At 40.4% G+C, this 25,139-nt stretch overlaps 1 protein-coding gene across 3 annotated transcripts in view; it reads left to right on the top strand.

Moving 5' to 3' along the window:
* The first annotated feature begins 12,510 nt into the window (after positions 1–12,510).
* Positions 12,511–25,139, top strand: part of zgc:158766 (uncharacterized protein LOC100009641 homolog) — a 30,846-nt gene continuing 18,217 nt past the window's right edge. The window contains exons 1-3 of one of the 3 annotated variants that reach the window (XM_058084525.1): positions 12,511–12,753; positions 18,460–18,657; positions 20,340–21,555. In XM_058084525.1, coding sequence (XP_057940508.1) covers positions 12,685–12,753; positions 18,460–18,657; positions 20,340–21,555 — 1,483 coding nt within the window. In that variant the 5' untranslated portion in view covers positions 12,511–12,684. Of the gene's footprint in view, positions 12,754–18,459; positions 18,658–20,339; positions 21,565–25,139 lie in introns of all 3 variants that reach the window. The other 2 variants (XM_058084526.1, XM_058084527.1) reach the window with 2 other exon arrangements.

Here is a 25,139-nt window from a genome sequence, read left to right as displayed (position 1 = left end):
GTAATTAATTTGTAATAGTAACTCATAATTCTCATAATAACTCGTATTTTTAAAGCGCATGCAGAGGTATGTAGATAAAGCTGCTGGATTCCGATCGCTCATGATGCTTCCAATCCAAACGTAAATAAGAAGTACATGAGGAGGTTGCCCACAGCCACAGCTATGCATTTTGACCTGACGCTAATTTGAGATTTGCTTTTGACTCGGGAGTTAGTTTTAATCCAGGAATGAACCGGAGCGTTTAAGTCATCTGAGTTCTCCTAAGTGTCATCGTTGGTAGCGTCGGCAGCTTCATTAATAAAAAAAAAAAAAAGAAACGGCACTCATGTACATACGTAGGTTTAGCTCCAGTGCTTTGACAGCTAATGATAATGCATTGACAAATCAGGCACCTTTAAGTGTCTCTTTGTCCCGCCTTCTCATGGGGGAAATGCAGATGTTGACGGATAACAGTGTTATTTGGAATCAACTCGCATAGCGTGTAGGGTGTTGGGGTTGCTAGGCAGCGAAAGCCGCTGGATGAAGGCTGCTGAGATGACCCCCCCTCCCCTAAAGCTTCTCACTCTCCATCTTTTTTTTTCTGTCTGGCAACCCCCCACCTCTGTTCTCAGCGCCTCTTCTGCATACTAAAGACAGATCCCGAAATGAAAACGTCACAAAAAGACATTTTTGGGTACAGTTGATGAACGTCAACACGTGATGAAATAACAAAAAGGTCACAAGTTCACGTGTTGCATTATTCACTGTGGAAGTTTGTGTTGTGGTGTGTGGGGGGGGGAGTGGACCCCAGTTCTACTTCAACACAATAACCTCCTCCCCATTCCCATCAGTTTCTGAACCGCTGTTCTATTTATAAAAATGTTTACGCCGTGCCCTCACAAGCTAGGAGCGTTGTCCGGGATGCAGCATCACAGCTTCGCACATTTATCTCGTCGCCATCACTTAAACAGGAAGGAGTCATTATTGTGACAACAAATGTGGCACAAGTTTCGTTTAAAAAAAAAAAAAAAAAAAAGAGGTCCTCGCAATTGCAGTCATGGACTGACAGATTAAAATATCAGATTGTTAAATGTGTTTACACCGGCGGACAAAAATAACTCCAGTATTTGTATTAATATCTGTCTTTTGCACGTATAAATGATGTTATTATACACAGTTGGGTAGCAAAGTCGGTACTTTTACAGGATTTCGTCGGCACTACAGAGCACCGATTCACGTAAACTCAAAAGGTACAACAAGGGGACAAAGTAAAGCCCCAGAAGATTATTCATTCATTCATTCATTTTCTGCCGCTTATGCCAGCCAATCACAGGGCACATACCATCACACTACCTCCACCATATTTTACCCTATGAACTATTCATTCATTCATTCATTCATTCATTCATTCATTCATTCATTCATTCATTCATTGTCTGCCGCTTATGCCAGCCAATCACAGGGCACATACCATCACACTACCTCCACCATATTTTACTCTATGAACTTTTCATTCATTCATTCATTTTCTGCCATTTATGCCAGCCAATCACAGGGCACATACCATCACACTACCTCCACCATATTTTACTCTATCAACTATTCATTCATTCATTCATTTTCTGCCGCTTATGCCAGCCAATCACACGGCACATACCATCACACTACCTCCACTATATTTTACCCTATGAACTATTCATTCATTCATTCATTCATTCATTCATTGTCTGCCGCTTATGCCAGCCAATCACAGGGCACATACCATCACACTACCTCCACCATATTTTACTCTATGAACTTTTCATTCATTCATTCATTTTCTGCCATTTATGCCAGCCAATCACAGGGCACATACCATCACACTACCTCCACCATATTTTACTCTATCAACTATTCATTCATTCATTCATTTTCTGCCGCTTATGCCAGCCAATCACAGGGCACATACCATCACACCACCTCCACCGTATTTTACTCTATCCATAGAGTATTCATTCATTCATTTTCTGCCGCTTATCCTCACAAGGGTCGTGGGGGTGATGGAGCCTATCCCAGCTGTCTTCGGGTGAGAGGCGGGGTACACCCTGGACTGGTGGCCAGCCAATTACAGGGCACATACTATCACACTACCTCCACCATATTTTACTTTATGAACTATTCATTCATTCATTCTTTCATTTTCTACCACTTATCATCGCGAGGGTCGTGGGGGTGCTGGTGCCTATCCCAGCTGTCTTTGGGCGAGAGGCGGGGGTACACTTTGGACTGGTGGCCAGCCAATCACAAGGCACATATAGACAAACAACCATTCACACTCACATTCATACCTACAATTTGGAGTCGCTAATCTTGAATTCAAATATAGTAAATGATGGTATTACACACATAAAAGTACTGAAAATTAGTATTGGTACTGATTCCCACTGTATCAGTGAAGGCACCATCCCTACATGGTAATGTGCATTCGTATTCAGGGGCTCCTCAGTGACAAATTTCCTTTCAGTGATGGGCCCCGTCCCCATGAGAGTGGTATAATTAGAGCAATGGAAACAGGAAACACCTCGCCCTCCCTATCATTCTCCCCCTGCATCCCTCTTTCCTCAGCCCCCTGTTCTCCCAGGTTGACTTTTTTTCTTCCTCTTTGTGTTATTATGGTGTGGAATGTATATACATGCAGTATGCTTCACCAGGTTGCTGTCATTCTCAACTATTCTATGGAAAAAAAACCAAATGGATGACGTTTCATTATTTCCCAAAGAGTGGATCCCTGCGTAGTTTTTTTTTTTTTTAGCAGAAGCCACATCTCACGTACCACTGTTAGAAAGCCCACATTTTTTTCTTATCATATTTTTTGTCCGACGATCCTTGAACGCATCATAGTTCCTGTGAGTCGCGAAAATCACATTCATACCTATGGACAATTTGGAGTCGCCAATTAACCTAGCATGTTTTTGGAATGGGTTGCACGGTGGTCGAGTGGTTAGCACGCAGACCTCACAGCTAGGAGACCCAAGTTCAATCCCACTCGCGGCCATCTCTGTGTGGAGTTTGCATGTTCTCCTTGTGCATGCGTGGGTTTTCTCCGGGAACTCCGGTTTCCTCCCACATTCCAAAAACATGGATGAATGTTTTTGGAGTTGGTTTTGATTTCGGATCAACATTTGCAATAAGAGTGACTGTTGTAATGATTCGAGTAGATTCAGCTCCAGTGTAAACTTGTTTTTGGAATGTGGGAGTAGCTGAATCTACTCTAATAATTAATAAAACAGTCACGCTTATTGCAAATGTTGATCCAAAATCAAAACCAGTGGCAAACACAGACATTTTCACGGGTATTTTCAATAACCGAATGGCGTGTTTTTACCATTCTGAGGTGGTGTTGGGGTGTCCAAAGTGCCGGCCATCATTTATTGGGACGTGGAACATTGCAGAAATTAAAATTAAAATTTAAATTAAAATTTAAATTTAAATTTAAATTTAAATTTAAATTTAAATTTAAATTTAAATTTAAATTTAAATTTAAATTTAAATTTAAATTTAAATTTAAAATTAGTGCAAAAAAGGCAAATTTTTTTTAGCCATTTTATAGCATTTTTTAGCATATGGCCCCCGTGAAAACAGTTCGGCCACCCCTGCTTTCCAGTGCCACCATGACAGTGTCTCCACATACGGTACTGCAGCTTGCCAGTGATTCATGTCTCCAACATGCCAGCGTGGTAGCTCGGTCCAGTATGTGGGGATGTGGCAGTGAGAGTCTCTAATTTCTGCTCCTTCCTTCCAAAATTAAAGACTCGGTGTAGACCAGGTGTACCGTCCAGACCTGAGGTGAGCCGCCTCTCTCCCCGCAGCACCCAGCCCCGCCCCCTGCTAACGTTACACAACTCTGTGAGGTGCAGCTTTTACCGCTTACAGGCTTTTCGGGACATTTTTGACAACAGGGGTCAGAAAAAGGCATTACACAACACAGCTGGGGGTAAAGTTGGTGTGGTTTTGTTTGAATCCTTGGGTATATTTAAAGGGGAATTACTAAATAAAAGCACTGAAATGCAATATGCATGCCAGGCCAGTAGCTGGCGATGTCAGATTCAAAGCTAAGAAGTGGATGTTTTGCTCAGATAGCTTAGCATTTCTTGACCTACATTGGACACTGAGGCTTAAGTAAAACCACATATATGTTGACAAATGGTATTTAAAATGAAAATGAAAATAAAATAAAATAAAAAAGATTTAAAAAAAAATTATATTAGGAAAGCAGGAAGTGAACAAATGTAACAGTTACTGATTGTAAAAGTACCAAATGGAGGGGTAGGATTTAATAAGCTTTGCTTCTTTTGAGGTCTTCTGGTTAGCGCGCAGACCTCACAGCTGGGAGACCAGGGTTCAATTCCACCCTTGGCCATCTCTGTGTGGAGTTTGCATGTTCTCCCCGTGCATGCGTGGGTTTTCTCCGGGTACTCCGGTTTCCTCCCACATTCCAAAAACATGCTAGGTTAATCGGCGACTCCAAATTGTCCATAGGTATGAATGTGAGTGTGAATGGTTGTTTGTCTATATGTGCCCTGTGATTGGCTGGCCACCAGTCCAGGGTGTACCCCGCCTCTCGCCTGAAGACAGCTGGGATAGGCTCCAGCACGCCCGCGACCCTCATGAGGAAAAGCGATAGAAAATGAAAAATAAAATAAAATAAAATAAAATAAAAAATCAGTATATAACAAAAAAATATTTAATAAAATAATTTTTTTTAAATGGAAAAAAAAATTAAATTATATTAGGAAAGCAGGAAGTGAACAAATGTAACAGTTACTGATTGTAAAAGTACCAGATGGAGGGGTAAGATTTAATAAGCTTTGCTTCTTCCTACTCCTTTTGGACATGTGGAACTGTGAACTGATTATGTGATGCATTCAATTGTAATCTGATGCACGTTCAAATGAAATAAAACCATTACCATTACCCTCTAGCCAAATGAACATAGTGGAAAGAAGCTCGACACAAGTCAGCCCCTGCAACCATTTCCTCAGCTCAGGTATGCAAGAAAGACAGAGACAGAAGTTTTTTTTTATTGATTCACAGGAGCGGCTCCCACCTTTTCTGCTTTTGGTGTGGAATGCACACCTGGAGGTGTTTGCTAGGTGGCCGTAGTAATCCATATAACAATCAGGACATCTGTGCTTTCCACTCTTGTCAGGTGCTGCATTGTGTTTTTTTGAGCCAGCGGTGTGATGTTGAGTGGGAAATCTTTTGTATGTTTATCTATATTAGTACTTTGTTTGTATAGCAGATTTGAAGGAAGTCTAATTTTTTGTATATGGGACGAAATATAGTGCGTCAAGGCAAATAAGGCACTTGTTGACACGGCAACCCACTCCGGCCTCCAATCACAGAGTACACACAGGAGGAGATGGGCGCAGATAAAACGACAGGGTTACGCCCCGCCGAGGAATTGGGATGCCTGGAGGGGGTGGGGGTAGTTGGGTGGGGGTGGTGGGTTGCGACAACTTTTTTTTTTTTTTTTTTTTCTGTCTAGCCTTGCCCTAATATTGTGACTGTTCTCAGGCCAGCCGAGGCACAGCTTCTGATGGATCATGTCAGGTTCCTGCAGGAATCGGGGGCAGGTCTTCTTCTCTGGTTAGACAGCTGTCAGCCCCACACAGCCTTGAAAGCGAGACAATGACACTGCGGAGCTGCACCGTGGTCGGAGGTGAGTGCTGATCATCTAAATTTGGATGTTTTTTTTTTTTTCTAATTACTCATATAACATGTGATTTTATGCTCTCATTACCAAAAAAAAGTGTCAATTATGGTCAACCACTAAAGAGCATGTATTATAAAGACGTGTCACGTGACATTATTTTGTGGCACTGATTTATACAGATGATTACAAGCATTGCAATGATAGTGAATGTGATAATAATGCGATAAATCCTAAATTATTGCACTATACACACATACAGTACGGATTTGTGTACACATTCCCTTACTATACTTCAACTATGCACGCCGTGTATGAACTCCGTCGCGCCCTTTTGAGGGGTTCAGAGTGTGGGAGCCGTCGTTGTAACTCGACCTTGCCCCACTCTGCAGCCACCTGTGCTCGCGTGCTCAGAGAAAACACTGGCTTTTGTGTTGGAGTGAGACGTCCACACAGCAGGGGGCCTAAGGTACATTATAGTATGGGGTGTGTGTCGGGGGGTACGACAGGTGGTGTCCTCCTCTTCCTGCTCCAACAGCTGCGTCACAATCATTGTTGCGAGAGTCCCTAAAAATTGTATTTGTGTGTGTGTTTGCATTCGGGTGGTGACGTCACGGCTTCAAACGGAGGAGGAACGGTTCTCATGGGTTCTTAAGTGTGCGTCAGTTAGAAGGGAGAGCTGTGTGTGCGTCTGGAAGTCTGGATGTCTGGATGCATGATGGGATGGGAGATCTAAAAGCTTTGGAAGGGAAAAGGGAAACGATGACTGATCCACTCTGATCCTCCAAAAATGTGACCTGCTGTAAGTAGAACAAAGACTGTCTCTCACATGTTCCCTTGTCGGTCCTGGGGGAAAGCGGCTTTGGTATTCTTTTTTCTAAAATGATGCATTCAATGGCAATTGGAGCTGGGAAAAAGTGGTGCTGGTGTATGAGAGAAGATGAAGACGTTTTGATGGGTGGCCCGTGTGGCACTATGAGGTCGCTCCGAAGTGAGATAGGATGAAGGTGTCACATTCCACAGTTTGGTGTGTGTTTGTACGTGTGTGTGTGTGTGTGTGTGTGTGTGTGTGTGTGTGTAGTGGTTAATTACAAATGACCACCCACCCATTTACACCTAAAAGGGCATTTGGCTCTACTTAAATAAAAAAAAAATAATTCTCCTGTTTCATTATTTGCCACTTAAAAATAGATACTGTATTGTATATATATATGCAGTAAATGTAGCATAAACAATTGCAGAATATTTGGATTTAATACTGCCTTTACAAAGATAATAACAGAAATCCGGTCTGGGTACGACATCAGCGTAATTCACATATCGAAAATTCAGGGTTCTGATCCACGAGCCACGTTTGTGCTATAATGTAATGATAATGGTTTTATTTCATTTGAACATGCATCAGATTACAATTGAATGCATCACATAACCAGTTCACAGTTCCACATGTCCAAAAGGAGTAGGAAGAAGCAAAGCTTATTAAATCCTACCCCTCCATCTGGTACTTTTACAATCAGTAACTGTTACATTTGTTCACTTCCTGCTTTCCTAATTTAGTTTAGTTTAGTTTAGTTTAGTTTAGTTTAGTTTAGTTTAGTTTAGTTTAGTTTAGTTTAGTTTAGTTTAGTTTAGTTTAGTTTAGTTTAGTTTAATTTAGCCCTGTGATTGGCTGGCCACCAGCCTCTCGCCCGAAGACAGCTGGGATAGGCTCCAGCACCCCCACGAACCTCGTGAGGATAAGCGGTAGAAAATTAATGAATGAATAATTTAATTTAATTTAATTTAATTTAATTTAATTTAATTTAATTTAATTTAATTTAATTTAATTTAATTTAATTTAATTTAATTTAATTTAATTTAATTTAATTTAATTTAATTTAATTTAATTTAATTTAATTTAATTTAATTGATATTGTTATTTATGTAATTTAAATTTTACATAATTTAATATATATATTTTCATTAAATTATTTATTTGTAATTTATTTATTTATTTGTTTATTATATAAATAAATACATTTATATTTATATTTGTGTTTGCAGTGATGTAAATCATGTCCAAAACAACATATTTACAGCTGTTTAACCAAATGTTTGTATTGGTATCACTAGGGTAAAATACGAGTATAAAAAAAAAAATGATGAAAACTCCTCCTCATGTGACATCTGGCTACCATGTTCCCATGATAGTTTTATCGGATGTCTTGCCACCCCAGAGACCGGCTTATCGTTTCTTCACATCACATAAATAACGCTGACCAGAAGCCTGCGTAAATGTGTGGCTATTTTAAAATCTTGCGGCCGCGCGTGGAAAAACAACAGGAAAAGTTTAATTTGTGTCGATGCACAAACAATATTAGCAGAAGGAGAGAAAGAAAGAGAGAGATGGTCTTGTAATGGCTGTCATTGTTTGAATCATAACATATCGGTAATTATGGTGCGCAATGGCTGCAGTCGACACAAACATTTATTTTGGGAGAGATAAATCATCCTGAATTTAAACACAGCTTCAAGTCATGGTACATATATTTAGTTTTAGGCAATTCTGTCATGGAATCCTTTTGTCTCTCTTTCTTGTTTGGGTACTTTAGAGGTTACATAAATACTTTATTTAGTTAGAGAGAGAGAACATGTAGAACAGTGTTTCTCACAGGGCTGCAATATATTTGCGGTGGTGGTACATCTGCAAAACGTAGGTAATAAACATGAAAAGTAAAAATTTCAAAAATTCACAAACAAAACGGGAGTAGCCTGTGAGTGATTTAAGATGCTCGTTTTGCAGTTTCCAAAAGTCAATTCACTAGATAGTGGAACCTTAGTTAGCATGTCGAAAATTTCCCCCAAAAAATGTTGCCTTGGTTAATGTACAATTTTCCAGTTAGCATACAATACGACGCGTGTCTTATTGTGTCATCAATACACTGTGTTCTTAATGTATTTATATCACAAAAGCTTCTAACAAAGAAGCTAGCTTGCTAAGTTACAAAATGGTAACCAGAACCGGAAATCAGCTAAGTAGCTGACTCTCAAAATGTTAACATAAAGTTTTTAAACTTTTACATGCAAAAAAAATGACTTTTAGGGTTATGTTTACCTTCATTGAAGACGTGATTTTTGATGTGAGTGTTCCCAAAGACATTAAATGGAAGCGAGGCACACCAAGGCACCATCTTCCAGTTTCTATTTCACGTTCCCCATGACGACAGACGGTAAAAATGGTTGATGCCGTCTTTGAATACCTTTATACCGTCTTTTTCACCGTTCATTCCCGCTATGTAGCCTCTCCACCTCCATATTTCCGAAGTATATCTGATCATTCGACTTAGCGAAGGACTGCTAACGGCTGCTAAAAGCTGCTAACGGCTGCTAACGGCTGCTAACGGCTGCTAACAGCTGCTAACAGCTGCTCCCGAGTGTGAACAATGGTGGAAGCGGCGAGCTACAAACGTAATAAGCTGCACACTTGCTTAAGGGTTCGGTATGGCATAAAATAATAAGGAAGTAATAAATAACGCACTATTAAACACCAAAAACACTCAGACACAGAGCTGTCGTAACTAGCTTTTACTCGGACGGCGCCATCTTGAAACCTGAGACCTCCGCATCACATCCAGTGTATATCAATATGAACGATAGGCTTGTTTTTGATATCGTGCTTAACAGAAATATCGATATTTTTAATAATATCAATTAATTTAATTTAATTTAAATACTAAAATTAATTTTAATTTTAATTTTAATTTTAATTTTAATTTTAATTTTAATTTTAATTTTAATTTTAATTTTAATTTTAATTTTAATTTTAATTTAATTTTAATTTTAATTTTAATTTTAATTTTAATTTTAATTTTAATTTTAATTTTAATTTTAATTTTAATTTTAATTTTAATTTTAATTTTAATTTTAATTTTAATTTTAATTTTAATTTTAATTTTAATTTTAATTTTAATTTTAATTAAATTCTAAATCTAAATTAATCGCCTAGCCCTAGTTCCAGCATACCCGCAATGACTATAAGCGGCCTAGAAAACAACCACATATGATTAGAAACGTAGCCTCTTGCGCTAAGTCCACCATGATAGTCTCCAGCATACTCTACTGAGGTCAAGGGGTGTAGAAAATGGACAAATAGATGATTAGAAACTTAATCGTAATAAATAATAATCTATTTTATTATAGTATTGTTATTTTAATTATTGTATTTATCCTTATGTGTGCAAACTGGTTGCATATCGAAGCAACAATATTGTGTGTTTCATAGTTTACCATCACATATCTAGATCAGCATGAAGTCCACATCTGCACTACTAGTTTTCCTTTTGCAGTATTGCTGTTTGAGAATGTCGCAAACTTCGCATAACTTCTCTCCGATGTGGCCTGGAAAAGGCACGCCTGCATTTTTGCACGCTCTCCACCAAATTACACATGTGGACTTAAACGCCACCATAGAGAGCATCCTTTGAGCTCACTTTGACGTGACATGATTGCATCTCTCGTTCTGGGCCCCAACCTTAGAATGCTCACTGACTCCCACTTGAACCCTTTTTTTTTCTTACTTATGTGCAGCAATTCCGACGTAATTAGATAAGTGAGGATTAAGAAGAAGGCAGAAGAGAAAACTACTTTGTGGGGGGAGGGAGGGGGGGGTCCACCCAGTGTAGCCACTGCAAATGATCCGGGCAGAAGAAATTACAGGTTGACTGTGTGAGGAGGAGGAGTGTATATTTGTAGAATGTGTATGTGAGGTATGTCTGCTTCTGTTTAAACAAGTGATTATACAGCAGCTATCTAAATGAGACTAAATGCGCCATTAAAGTAGTTATTTATATACTCCCGACTATGGATTTTTGAAATATTTATGCTTGCTTTATATGTGTCGGTGACCTATAGTCACTGCCTTCTTTGTCCAAGTAATGGTAATGGTTTTATTTCATTTGAACATGCATCAGATTACAATTGAATGCATCACATAATCAGTTCACAGTTCCACATGTCCAAAAGGAGAAGGAAGAAGCAAAGCTTATTAAATCCTACCCCTCCATCTGGTACTTTTATAATCAGTAACTGTTCAACATTTCTTCACTTCCTGCTTTTTTAATTTAATTTCATTTAATTTAATTTAATTTCATTTTCCACCGCTTTTTCCCCACGAGGGTCGCGGGGGTGCTGGAGCCCATCCCAGCTGTCTTCGGGCGAGAGGCGGGGTACACCCTGGACTGGTCACCAGCCAATCACAGGGCCTTTAATTTAATTTAATTTAATTTAATTTAATTTAATTTAATTTAATTTAATTTAATTTAATTTAATTTAATTTAATTTAATTTAATTTAATTTAATTTAATTTAATTTAATTTAATTTAATTTAATTTAATTTAATTTAATTTAATTTAATTTAATTTAATTTAATTTAATTTAATTTAATTTAATTTAATTTAATTTAATTTAATTTAATTTAATTTTAAAGAAAGCAGGAAGTGAACAAATGTAACAGTTACTGATTGTAAAAGTAAAAGTAAACATTTTATTTTATTTTATTTTATTTTATTCGGTAACCGTTTCATTTGTTCACTTCCTGCTTTCCATAATACAGTTTAAGGTTTTTTTAGTATTTTTTTATAATGTACCTCATACCGAAGTACGAGGTGGTATGACCATCCAATTACATAATGTGTACCATAGTAAGTGTCAATATAGTGATATAAATAGCACATCATGACTGGTTCAAGACTCTTCATCCTTGTATTTAGCAAACATCAACTGCTTGTATTGTTTCTTGAATTGGCTCATCGTTGTGCATTGTTTGATTTCCTTACTCAATCCATTCCATAGTTTGATTCCACAGACTGAAATGCTATGGCTTTTTAACGTAGTCCTAGCATATAAGTGTTTCAAATGTAGTTCTTCTTGTAGAGAAGTATTAGATGACATTTTTAGCTAATTGGTTATTTTTAGCCTTATGCATTATTTTAGCTGTTTGAAGATGAACTATATCAGCAAGTTGAAGTATTTGTGATTTTAGAAATAAGGACTTAGTTTGTTCTCTGTAGGCGGCATTATGAATTATCCTTACTGACCTTTTTTGCAGTACATTTAGCGAGTGAAGATTGCTTTTATAGTTATTACCTCATATTTCCACACCATAAGTAAGATATGGTAGAACCAGAGAGCATGATCTTGAACTGAAAGTATGCATCCTTATCGATCATGTGTACATTCGTGAATAAATTAAGCAGGTAAAAGTCTAAAAAGTGTCCATATTTTGAATAATTGAACTAATTGTCGTGCCCTTAACCCCACTTTTCTGGCTCATTCATCTGTTTTCAAGTCGTCATGTTTATCTCCCGCAACACAAGTATATGTCCCACATGTGTCGCAAGGTTGTAAGGTCCAGTTAAAGGATCGGGTTTTCCCCCCTCGGATAAAATTGAATGGGAATAGCTATTGTCGTGAGTGACCTGAACCACCAATCCTGTGCTGATGTCTTCCTTTCTTTTGGCCCCTTTGAAAAGCAGCAGAATAAGCTGAAACCTTAGTCCATTTGTATTGTCGGGACAAAAGAGAGCCCATTGTGGCCATGAGGGGGTGTGGGGAACTGCTTGTGGAGGTAGGGGTGCAAGGGGTCAGTGGGCCAGAGAGGAGTTAGTCAGAGTCCGACCCCTGCTGGGTGTGTGTGTGTGTGCAAAGCAGGTAATGTGTGTGTGTTTTCTGAATGATGTGTTCTATCCAGCTGGAGGAGGCTTTCAGCAGAGAGGGGCGGGGCTGTGGGTGGTGGTGGTGGTGGGGGGGTGAGGTTATTTTGAAGTGAGGGTTGGGTGAGTGACGGGGACGCCAGCACGCTGTTTCTCTCACGCCCCAGCAGGAGTTTAGACAACTCCAGCTGCCACAGAGCACAAGAGCTGGAAATGGACCTGTTGATAGGGAAGCGCAGGGGCGCTCATACACTGGATTGTACTGCGTGGATTTGACGCTTCATTTTTTTTTAGATTTTTGGGGGATTTTGCTTTGGTGCCTAAATGTTGTCACTTGGCAAAATGCACTCCAGAGCAAAGTCGCGCAGTTGTGACAACTACCTGAGTATCAAGGTATGGATTTGAACATGTGTTTTGAGAGTTGCTAGCTAGTGTTGGTATTTATTGGGAGAGGTTGGGCATGTGTGTTATTGTGTTATTGTGGCTTACTCATCATATGACTCGTTAGCCCGAAAGCACAATAGCTACAGGTTTTATGTTTGCATGAAACAATGAGAAAAACAACGTATCGTAACGTAAACATGTATCTGTAATTTAGTCAGGTGTTTTGTATGCGGAGATATGTACTCTTCAATACCCATTATTTTATTGCTCTCTGATTCTACCATATCTTACTTATATTGTGTGGAAATATGGGGTAATAACTATAAAAGCAATCTTCACTCGCTAAATGTACTGCAAAAAAGGTCAGTAAGGATAATTCATAATGCCGCCTATATTGACACTTACTATGGTACCCATTATGTCATTGTATGGTCATATCACCTCGTACTTCGGTACGTGACAAAAATAAATAAAAATAATTACTAAAAATGTTTTATGAAAAAATATAAATTAAATAAAATTTAATAAAATTTAATAAAATTTAATAAAATTTAATTACATTTAATTACATTTAATTACATTTAATTACATTTAATTAAATTGAATTTCACCTCGTACTTTGGTACGTGACAAGGAAAAAAACATATTAGGAAAGCAGGAAGTGAACAAATGTAACAGTTACTGATTGTAAAAGTACCAGATGGAGGGGTAGGATTTAATAAGCTTTGCTTCTTCCTACTCCTTTTGGACACGTGGAACTGTGAACTGATTATGTGATGCATTCAATTGTAATCTGATGCATGTTCAAATGTAATAAAACCATTACTGTGGTTGCTTTTAATACTTGATTTCCTATCCGAAACACAAGGACACTTAATTATCCCACAAAGTCCTTCCTCGAATGACAAAATAACTAAAATCACCGCTGAGGTCAGTGAAGTACACAACTTTGTAGCCTCTGTGATAAGCCACTTTTCCTTTATCAACTCCTGACTTGTTGTGGTATGCACCCATTCTATATTTACCCTGCATAAGAATCAGCAGATTGGTTCAGCTGTCACTTCTCAAACCAACTTTATTTGTTCTGTTTTAATATTTGATCTACGTAACAGAAACATTTGTTGAGTGATGTCATGCAATAACAACACATAGAGTCAAAGAGGTCGGTGCGGACTGCTGAAGAACAATATCCTGCCGTCGGTGCTGTTTACATCCTGTCAGACAAAGACATCGGTTCCCCCGATGACAACATAAAATCAACGTTTACTGGGATTCATCGGATTCAAAGCAGAATTCCCTGGATAATACATGCAATATATTATACCATAAAAGCTGTAATTGTCAAACTATTCCTAGACATAGCTGTATATGTTATGTGGTTACTTCAGGGTGGTCAGTTTTTCCACTCTAGACTTCCTTTATTGTTGATCCTAGTGTGTGTGTGTGACCCCTCAAAGGTTAAAGTTTATCATGCAGAGATAATCCTTATTAACTTTTTTTTTTACAGTACCATTACACCATTGTCCTCTAATCTGTAGTTGCAATGTTGCTTTCACTTTCAAGTCGTTAAAGTTAATAGTGTTAATTTGTTGTTGTAATCAGCTTTTATTTTGAAATAGAAATAGTACACACAGATATGTATATTTTGTGGTGACGGTCATCATACCGGATCAAATGCCGCATCAAACTGCCTGTCCTTGCGATCATCCCGCTGCCTTTGAGGCTTTCAGTAGCGTACACAGGGGGGGCTCCGGGGCTCTCCTGTTACACTCCCCCGGTGGCTTCATGCTCCACTGGACGCTTGGTAGGCAGCCTTTTGTGTTCGTGACCCACTAAATGTGTCAGTGAGCACCCCTTCATCACTCTCCCACTCTCCCATCTTTTTCGGTGGGATTCACCCTTTTCTTTCATTCTATTTTCTGTCACTTTTTGTTTTTTTTACCTCTGTAACAGCTGTTACACACCACACCGACACCGCAGACAAAAAGTGTCCCACCTGGTTCCACAGGCCACTAATTAGCAACGTACTCCGCTATCACACAGACAGCCTCTACTTACAAAAAGACCTGGCGTCCTAAAAGGATGGGATTTCCCATTTTCCCATTCCCATTCCTGGCTGAGGGGCTACGGACACAAACTTTGCATTCCTATGTGCTCGGGTCCAACTGATGAGATTCATCATTCCACTGAGACGTGCACATGACCATAACATTAGGTACACCTAGGTTTATTCGGCCATCTATTCCCGCTACTTCCTGTTTCACAGAGGATGACACAAGATGTCAATGTTCTTTATCTGGATTTGCACCAAAATTCTAAATGTTATTTATTAATGTATTAATGTTATTATTATTATTATTATCATTATTATTATTATTAATATTATTAATTATGTAATTATTGTATAATTAGGTATATGTATAGTGTACCACACTCGTATTTTCTTGTATTTTTCTTCTTACCCACAACTCCTGCACGCTTAAAAAATATTAACATTATAATGATAATTAACTTCTAATACTGAACATAATTAATTAGTAAGTTTTATAGTACTTCCAGGTCAAAAATGATTTTTTTTTTTGGTTTTTATATAGTTTCATTCTACATATCATTTATTACGGTCTGATTTTAAAGTCTTATTTTCGAGAGAATCAAGAGATTTCATGCGGATAAATGAATTGATTACCGTATTTTCCAGACTATAATTTGCACTTTTTTTTCATAGGTTGGCTGTTCCTGCGACTTATACTCCAGAGCGAATTATTAATGAAAAAACTGTTTATGTTACATAAACACTGGACACCTTTTCTGTATTAAAATTAAAATTAAAATTAAAATTAAAATTAAAATTAAAATTAAAATTAAAATTAAAATTAAAATTAAAATTAAAATTAAAATTAAGATTAAGATTAAGATTAAGATTAAGATTAAGATTAAGATTAAGATTAAGATTAAGATTAAAATTAAATAAATAAATGCGACTTATTGTCCAGAAAATACAGTACTATGCTTAGGCAGCTGTTATATTGGATCTAATTCGATGATGCCATGGTTACAGTATGGATACAGGATGTGTCGGTGTTTGATTTATCCATACTAGCATCTTTTCTCCTTCCTTGGGAACTGAAAAAAAAGAACCTCGTGACCCGTCTTCACTGTGTCATGAAGTCTTTCCTCCCATTGTTTGCATTCTCCTCATAAAACACCACGTTGTTCTTCTCCTGCTGGGGTGACTAAAGCCCAGAGACATTTCTGTCCCACTAAGTGCTGTCTGACTGCTAATGGAGGTGGGCGCTTTGTTTGGAGAGTCCAACCCTGTACCGCGCTCACCACTTTGAGAGGCGACGATCACAATGAGCGCCTTGTAGCCCGGTTGTGGCATGTGTACCAACGCAGTGAACTGTACTCAATCTCCTCTAATAGACGTCGTTGAGCTGCTTAGATCAACAGTTCTTACACACACAGCGCTGTCTGACTCAATCCACTCATGCCATGCTTTCATTTATTTCACATTGTCACGCAAATATGAAGTGAAAATATTCCAAAAACCAAATTGTGGGACTTTCCCTGACATTGCTGTCTTTCTGTGTAGGTTATCACTGGAGGCAGATGTCTCCTCCGCTTGTTGTGTTCATTCGGGAAGGACAGATAGGAGAAGCGTGTTTGGCCTTGACGGCCTCCTGAAAGGGCACCCACGCTTGGGGCCGTGAACATGACTACCACTGCAGATCAATCCCCCAGTGTCCCATGTCGGACATGTCCCCCGTTTGCCTACACTAAGCTGTCAGGTCATGCATAGGCTAGATAAGCATCGACGGTGACATGGCTGATATTAGAGGGTCATGTCCCCCCCCGAGTCCTGGGCGGACTTTTCCAGTTGTTCTTCTGTTTGTGTCCACCGACGGTGACGTCCCTCAGTCCAGGTGTTTCCCCTCTGTCTGATGGAAAGAGCATGACGGGTGATGTTTCCTATCACGATATAACTTCCTGAATAAATGAGATCATATTCAGTCAGTAAATAAGCAGGCTTGTCTGTAGTCATAATACTGCTCATTCAGTAGTGCATACGTACATATTTATTTCGCTCTGTGCTATGAGTAGTATTTGCTTTGGCGGGGGGGTAACTTCCTGCTTTCCTAATAAAATTTAAGTTGTTTTTTTATTTTATTTTATTTTATTTTATTTTATTTTATTTTATTTTATTTTATTTTATTTTATTTTATTTTATTTTATTTTATTTTATTTTATTTTATTCATTCATTCATTTTCTACCGCTTTTCCTCATGAGGGTCACGGGGGTGCTGGAGCCTATCCCAGCTGACTTCGGGCGAGAGGCGGGGTACATCCTGGACTGGTGGCCATGCAGCCAATCACAGGGCACATATAGACAAACAACCATTCACACTCACATTCATACCTATGGACAATTTGGAGTCGCTAATTAACCTAGCATGTTTTTGGAATGTGGGAGGAAACCGGAGTACCCGGAGAAAACCCACGCATGCACGGGGAGAACATGCAAACTCCACACAGAGATGGCCGAGGGTGGCCATTATATATAACACTCACGTTATCATTTTACAAATAACACAAAACTCATCACACAGCAACCTAACATTGAAAAGGTATAACTGAGAAATATAGCCGAGATATATAGCAGAGATACCCGAGGGTGGAATTGAACCCTGGTTTCCTAGCTGTGAGGTCTGCGTGCTAACCACTCGACCACCGTGCAGCTACGCCTGAATATTGAATGCAAAATTTAAAAACAAAACAAATATAAGCCGTAATATATAGCTGTAGCTAATTGTACACTTGATTAAACTTACTTAGTATTTGTCAGATCACAATATCAAAACCTGTGACGGTAGTGTCTTCTACACACTGGTACTAAGCATTATGGGAAATGTAGTTATTTTAGCATAAACATAAAACAGATCTACTGCAATCTATTTTCCATATATGTCTTTAGATAGCTCATGTTGACTTAATGTCATTGGTTCGATGTGATGAGGCTAAATGTATTAGCGGCATGAAGCTCGTTAGCCGGTAAAAATACAGGAAGTAGCCACCTCACAAAGCATTAAAAAATATATTTATATAGTCCGTACTTTATGGTAATGTGATACCCTTACTAATCTTTAAAAGGCAAACGTTATGCTATTATTTTAACCATTTTAAATAAGTGTCAGAAGTCAGAGGTGTGTGTACAGTGAACACACTGTTTTGTGTGTATGTAGCTTTAATGCTAATGAGCTGTGTTTGTCCACACCTCTTTCCACACTACAAAAAGTGCTTTGTTGAAGTTATCTATTTTGTACCAAGACGCAGTAACTCTTATCCAACATAATAGATGCGGTATATCGTAAACAAAAAATACAACATTAGCAACAGTAGCATAGCTTTATGACATGAAGAAAAATGAAAACACTTTCAGCTCTTGTCTGTTGTTGCCGCATGGTGGGTGGAGCTCCATGTTTTGTTTAAGATTTTTTTTTTTTTTAATTTTTCTTCAAAGCTGAGTGTAAAAACCGAACCAGCTCATCTCACGAGGAACAGGTGAGAGGTGTCACCATGTCCACGATGAAGGAGATTTTTGCTTATTTCCTGTTAAAACAACATAGAAAAGTCAGTGTTGCATAACAAAGGGAACGTTTAAGTCTACTTTGGGTTCTTCTACAACAACATCTGACATTTCTGTTTTTTTTTCTGCAGGACGCTGAGTCTTTGGACAACTGCATCCAGAGCACGTTGTCGGCTCTGTACCATCCCTTCAGCGCCACCGCCTCCACCGTCCTGTGGCAGCTTTTCAGCGTGGTGGAAAGACAGTACCGCGGAGACGGGCTACGCTGCTTTATTGACTTCTTGCTTCCTGCTAAGAGGATCCTTCAGATCATCCAACAAGAAACTTGCGTGAGTGGTTACTTACTCAGTTTTACCTTGAAAAGTTATACAAAGTGGCGATAAGAAAGACTAAGAAATGCTAAGGAATGTTGTGTGAGATGCAGAAAACAACAACATGAAAAGCGGCAATCTTGTGGTCGGCTTGCGAGGCGGCGATAGTCCGATGTGAAACTCAATATTCTCCCACCCGTCCTTTGTGGACGCTGCTTCTACGACCAAAGCAATGAAACTTTATTCCTGCTGCATTCATCTCCTTTGGTGATTACACTAGAAACCCTTTAGGTTGAACCTAAGCCTAGCCTCGGAGAACAAGCTGCTTTACAGGGAAGTCTTTGTAGAGTAGGGAACTTTAGATGTTTCTACTGTAGATTTCATCACAGTGGAGATTTGTGTTGCGGTTGCTGGGAAAGCAGGCCTGATTAGACAGGTCTTCCTTTTAAGATGTAGAATTAGAGTCAGTGATTCATGGGTGTAGAACCTCTCCGTGTGTTGTAGTCAGTATCCATGTTTACATGAGGAGTTTTCCTCTTTCCCAATGATTTCAACGTTCCTTTTGTTGTCAAATCAAAGCTTGGACCGCCGTCAGCGCCATGTCAAAGCATCATGCTTTAAAACTTTCATTTATTATTATTTATTATAAATTATTTAAATTATTTGTACAAATTACTGTTTACACTGTACATTGTTCCATCCATCCATCTATCCATCTCTCTCTCTATCCATCTCTCTCTCCCCCCCCTCTCTCGCCCTCTCTCTCCCTCTCTCTCTCTCTCTATCTATCTCTCTATCCATCTCTCTATTTCTCCCTCTCTCTCTCTCTCTCTCCCTCTCTCTCCCTCTCTCTCTCTCTCTCTATCTGTCTCTCTATCCATCTCTCTACTTCTCTCTCTCTCTCTCTCTCTCTGTATCTATCTCTCTATCCATCTCTCTATCCATCTCTCTCTTTCTCTCTCTCTCTCTATCTCTCTATGCATCTCTCTGTCCATCTCTCTCTCTCTCTATCCATCTCCTTCTCTCTCTCTTTCTCTCCCTATCTCTCCCTCTGTCTCCCTCTCTCTCCCTCTCTCTCCCTCTCTCTCCCTCTCTCTCTCTATTTATCTCTCTATCCATCTCTCTATCCATCTCTCTCTCTCTATCGCTCTCCCTCTCTCTCTCTCCCTCTCTCTCTCTATCTCTCTATCCATCTCTCTCTATCCATCTCTCTCTCTATCCATCTCCCTCTCTCCCCCCCCTCTCTCTCCCTCTCTCTCCCTCTCTCTCTATCTCTCTATCTATCTCTCTATCCATCTCTCTATTTCTCCCTCTCTCTCTCTCTCTCTCGCTCTCCCTCTCTCTCCCCCTCTCTCTCTCTCTCTCTCTCTATCTCTCTATCCATCTCTCTATTTCTCCCTCTCTCTCCCTATCTATCCATCCATCCATCCATCCATCCATCCATCCATCCATCCATCCATCCATCCATCCATCGCTCTATCGCTCTATCTATCTATCTATCTATCTATCTATCGCTCTATATCTATCTATCCATCCATCCATCCATCCATCTATGGAATGAGGTGTATACAAAGGTTACATTCTTTCCGTTTGAGCAAATAACCGTAATGGAATTGGAATATTGTGGTCCATGTAAACGTGGCTATTGACGCAGGTCTCATAAGCAACGTGGTTCTAACAATACGTCTCCTGTTTCACAGCTAAGGTTCAGAGGTCTGCTGCTCTACCACGAAGGGTGGCCTCTGTGCATCAATGACAAAGTCATCTTGCAGCTCTGCCCCTTGCACAAAGTGAGATTAAAGCAAGGAGACTTCTATCTACAAGTCGTACCTTTAGGCCGAAAGACAGTCAAACTTGTGATAAAATGCCTGTCGCCCAGCGGCCAGGCCATCGTGGAGATCCCGGTCGCGGAGAGCATGTACGGCAGCATCTTCACCGCCGAGTTCCTGCAGAATGTAACGCTTGAAAGGAACCTGCACCCGCTCCAGAACTGCCTGCTTACGACCGGTACGTCCGTGTACAGGACCCCGTGGAAGAACGTGGTCAACCCTCTGTTTGTCGGCAACACGGCGGAAGCCATCATGCAAGCGCGCTGCAGCGGGGGCGGCTTCCGCGGACAGCTCAGCGCGTGCAGCACCAGCGGATCCACGGGCACCTTGGACAGCCACCGCAGCTCCAGGGAGTCCCTCCAATCTCAGGGGGCGGACTCCACCTTCTCAGAGCCCGTCTCGTTAAACAGAAGTCACACAGATAGCCATAGCACAAACCGAGGAGACATAACAACACCTGTCGTTAAGTTCAATTCCGGTGACGAGTGTGGCACGGACCACAGAGGGAAGGACTCTGGTTCAAGAGAGAGGAGCCAAGCATCTAAGATGCTTTCTTTCAGTACAGACCTCAGCAATCCAGGCCCACGTAGACGACACCCGAGAGACTCTATGGCCTTTGAGAGCAGAAGACTCTTTAGAAAATCCTACATGGAAGCCCTGCAGAATCCCATGAGCCTCGGATCCAGTTCTGAGTCCATTCTGGAAGAAAGTCCAGAACATGGCGGTTTAACAGAGAGCTCCGTCACACCGGGCAGCAGCCCGGACACGCGCACTTCATCTCGAGAACACTTAGCCAGGAGGTTGGGGAGCCGAGGATGGCTCAGCGGTGACGACTCCAGGCCGAGCACACCTTTGCATTACTTACAAAGAGGGCTGCGGAGCGCGGAGAGGCGAGCGGAACGCCGCTCCAAGTCGCTGGAGAGGACTAACAAGGCGGGACAGGTTAAAGCTCACCGAGAGAGATCTTCGTCCGGCGGTTCAGCTAGCATCTCGCCTAAAAAGCTGATGAACGGATATGTTCTTCGCTTTGGGAAGTTGGACGTGGAGGCCGCTCTTCCTGGTTCTGAGAGGAGAAGCAGCAGAGAGGGTATGTCAGGTATGTTCATGTTGTTCTCTGGTAATTGTTTTTGTACTGGTAATAGACATTTTATTGGTCAAAAGGGTGACGTTTCATTATTTCCGACGATCCTTGAACGCGTCATAGTTCCTGTGAGTCGCCAAAGTGAAACATATACATTCATTCATTTTCTACCGCTTATCCTCACCAGGGTGGCGGAGGGTGCTGGAGCCTATCCCAGCTGTGTTCAGGTGAGAGGCGGGGTACACCCTGGACTGGTGGCCAGCCAATCACAGGGCACATATAGACAAACAACCATTCACACTCACATTCATACCTATGGATAATTTGGAGTCGGTAACCTAGCATGTTTTTGGAATGGGCTGCACGGTGGACGAGTGGTTAGCGCGCGGTTAGCGCGCAGCCCTCACAGCTAGGACACCAGGGTTCAATTCCACCCTCGGCTATCTCTGTGTGATGATTATTTCAAATATATCTTATTATTACATTGCTGGTATTGTGATTCGGAACTACTTCTATATTGTTTACAAACTCATGTGATCCTGGGATAGGCTCCAGCACCCCCGCGACCCTCATGAGGATAAGCAGTTGAAAATGAATGAATATTTCAAATATATCTTGTTATTACATTGCTGATATTGTGATTCGGAACTACTGCTATATTGTTTACAAACTAATGTGATCCTGGGATAGGCTTCAGCACCCCCGCGACCCTCATGAGGATAAGCGGTAGAAAATTTATGAATATTTCAAATATATCTTATTATTACATAGCTGATATTGTGATTTGGAACTACTGCTATATTGTTTACAAACTTGTGTGATCCTGGGATATGCTCCAGCAACAGCCTGCAAAAATGAATGAATGAATGAATGGTTGTTTGTCTATATGTGCCCTGTGATTGGCTGGCGACAAGTCCAGGATGTACAACGCCTCTCGCCCGAAGACAGCTGGGATAGGCTCCAGCACCCCTTGACCATCATGAGGATAAGCGGTTGAAAATTAATGAATATTTCAAATATATCTTATTACATTGCTGGTATTGTGATTCGGAACTACTGCTTTATTGTTTACAAACTCATGTGACCCTGGGATAGGCTCCAGCAATACCCTGCAAAAATGAATGAATGAATGGTTGTTTGTCGAAATGTGCCCTGTGATTGGCTGGCCACCAGTCCAGGGTGCACAACTCCTCTCGCCCAAAGACAGCTGGGATAGGCTCCAGCACCCCCGCAACCCCCGTGAGGATAAGCGGTAAAAAATGAATGAATGGTTGTTTGTCTATATGTGCCCTGTGATTGGCTGGCGACAAGTCCAGGGTGTACAACGCCTCTCGCCCAAAGACAGCTGGGATAGGCTCCAGCACCCCTGTGACATCACAGTTAGAGCATGGAATGTCACACACACATCCTGATGCCGATCAGGGGGCTCAAACCTGACCTTCACAATGCCCCCACGTAAACCATGCCTGCATTGAAACAAGTCTACTTATTACGAAATACTGTGTCAGTATTGTTATGATTCACTGTGGCGTTCTGTGGTTTGTGTCATTTCGCAAAAAAACACAACCCGAGGCAGAGGAAAAAAGCGAGTCTTGAAAACAAGACAGGCTGATGTGGGCAGGTTTAGTAATGATAGCCTGCAGCAAGACTAGCTACAACAACTCATCAGTCTGCCATGAGACGGCTCACAACTGTGAAACTTTAATGCCATCACTGCTGACAGATTGCTTTTCAGGGGCCACTTGCTGTTTTTTTTTTTTTTTGGCAGCGGGTGGGAGGGCTCCGCCCTACCCTGGAAAGTGAAGTGCAGTCACATCTGTGTGTTGTCTTTTGCACTCTGTGTCTATTTGATCCTGTGTTGATTCATGCCGGGTAACTGAGGTAACGGATATAACCTGATGGTGACGTCTTGCGGTTATTTGCAGAAAATTTATTATATTTATATATGCACTATGTTTATATACTGTAGCTCCTTATTGGGAACCTTAATTGGTAACTTAAGTTTGTATAATGGCTGCACGGCGGTCTAGTGGTTAGCGCCCAGACCTCACAGATAGAAGACCTGGGTTCAACCCCAGTTTGCATGTTCTCCCTGTGCATGTGTGGGTTTTCTCGAGGTACTCCGGTTTCCTCCCACATTCCAAAAAAACATGCTAGGCTAATTGGCGACTCCAAATTGTCCATAGGTATGAATGTGAGTGTGAATGGTTGTTTGTCTATATGTGCCCTGTGATTGGCTGGCCACCAGTCCAGGGTGTACCCAGCCTCTCGCCCCAAGACAGCTGGGATAGGCTCCAGCACCCCCGCGACCTTCGTGAGGATAAACAGTAGAAAATGAATGAATGAATGAAGTTTGTATAAAAAATATATATTATGGAGTCAAATAAGAGCTGCAAGGTGGTCGAGTGGTTAGCGCACAGGCCTCACAGCTAGGAGACCCAAGTTCAATTTCACCCTTAGCCATCTCTGTATGCACGCGTGGGTTTTCTCCCACATTCCAAAAACATGCTAAGCTAATTGGCGAATCCAAATTGTCCATAGGTATGAATGTGAGTGTGAATGGTTGTTTGTCTATATGTGCCCTGTGATTGGCTGGCCACCAGTACAGGGTGTACCCAGCTTCTCGCCTGAAGACAGCTGGGATAGGCTCCGGCACCCCCGCTACCCTCATGAGGATAAGAATGAATGAAATAAAGTGAAAATAGTGAAATAAATTGGAATAACATAAAAAATAAAAATAAATTATAATAATAATAAATACATAATAATAAAATATTCCATAATTTGGAGTAACATAAAAATTAAAAATTAAAAATTAAAAATTAAAAATTAAAAATTAAAAATTAAAAATTAAAAGTTAAAAATTAAAAAAAATCCATGATTGCAGTAAAATACCTTCATAATATTTGGTGTTACTTTTGTTAGTCAACTCACCAGCGTCTCAACAACAACAAAACACAACGATACAGCAGTTGAAGCAATTTGATATCAGATCACCATTGCATTCCTAAGATGACCTCAGTGGGGATTACATTACGGCCATTGCAAAGCAGGTTTCCCACAACTGTGTTTAAAAGACAATAAAAGATTGTGTAAAGCAAGCACATGTTATAAGAGGCATATAAACAGCACTTCCAGGGATGGAGCTGGAGGTGCTATGAACCACATGGGTTGCCTCATGTACAAAAGTCTCCTTTGGGATCCTCCAGAGATGATAAAAGCATTTCAAACCTAAAAAAACAGTTAAGACATGTCGTCTCTGATCCGTCAGAGAGAGAGAAAGAGAGTGTGATGTGTCCAACAACTGGACACAAAAAAGCAGACTTTCACACCGGACAATACTCGGCAGGCTTTACTCGACGTTTGTCACTTCCTGTGAAAACAAAGCAATTTAGGAAACATGCGGCAAACACAAGCCTGCTCGCGCAGTGGCACAGGAAACACAGTGGCTGTTGGAAAACAATAGAGGCTGAGCTGGCGGGGTTTACTCTCACACAACCGAGCCGGGCTAAAAAAAAGAGGCCTCAAACTGTAGAAAAACACAACATTGTCAGACAGATGGAGAATTCTCGACCTATTCACGATATTAT

The sequence above is a fragment of the Doryrhamphus excisus genome, chromosome 10 (genome assembly GCF_030265055.1).
Source record: "Doryrhamphus excisus isolate RoL2022-K1 chromosome 10, RoL_Dexc_1.0, whole genome shotgun sequence".
Classification (NCBI taxonomy): Eukaryota; Metazoa; Chordata; class Actinopteri; order Syngnathiformes; family Syngnathidae; genus Doryrhamphus; species Doryrhamphus excisus.
The sequence above is the reverse complement of the archived record's forward strand: the minus strand, read 5'-3'. Positions and strand labels throughout refer to the sequence as shown.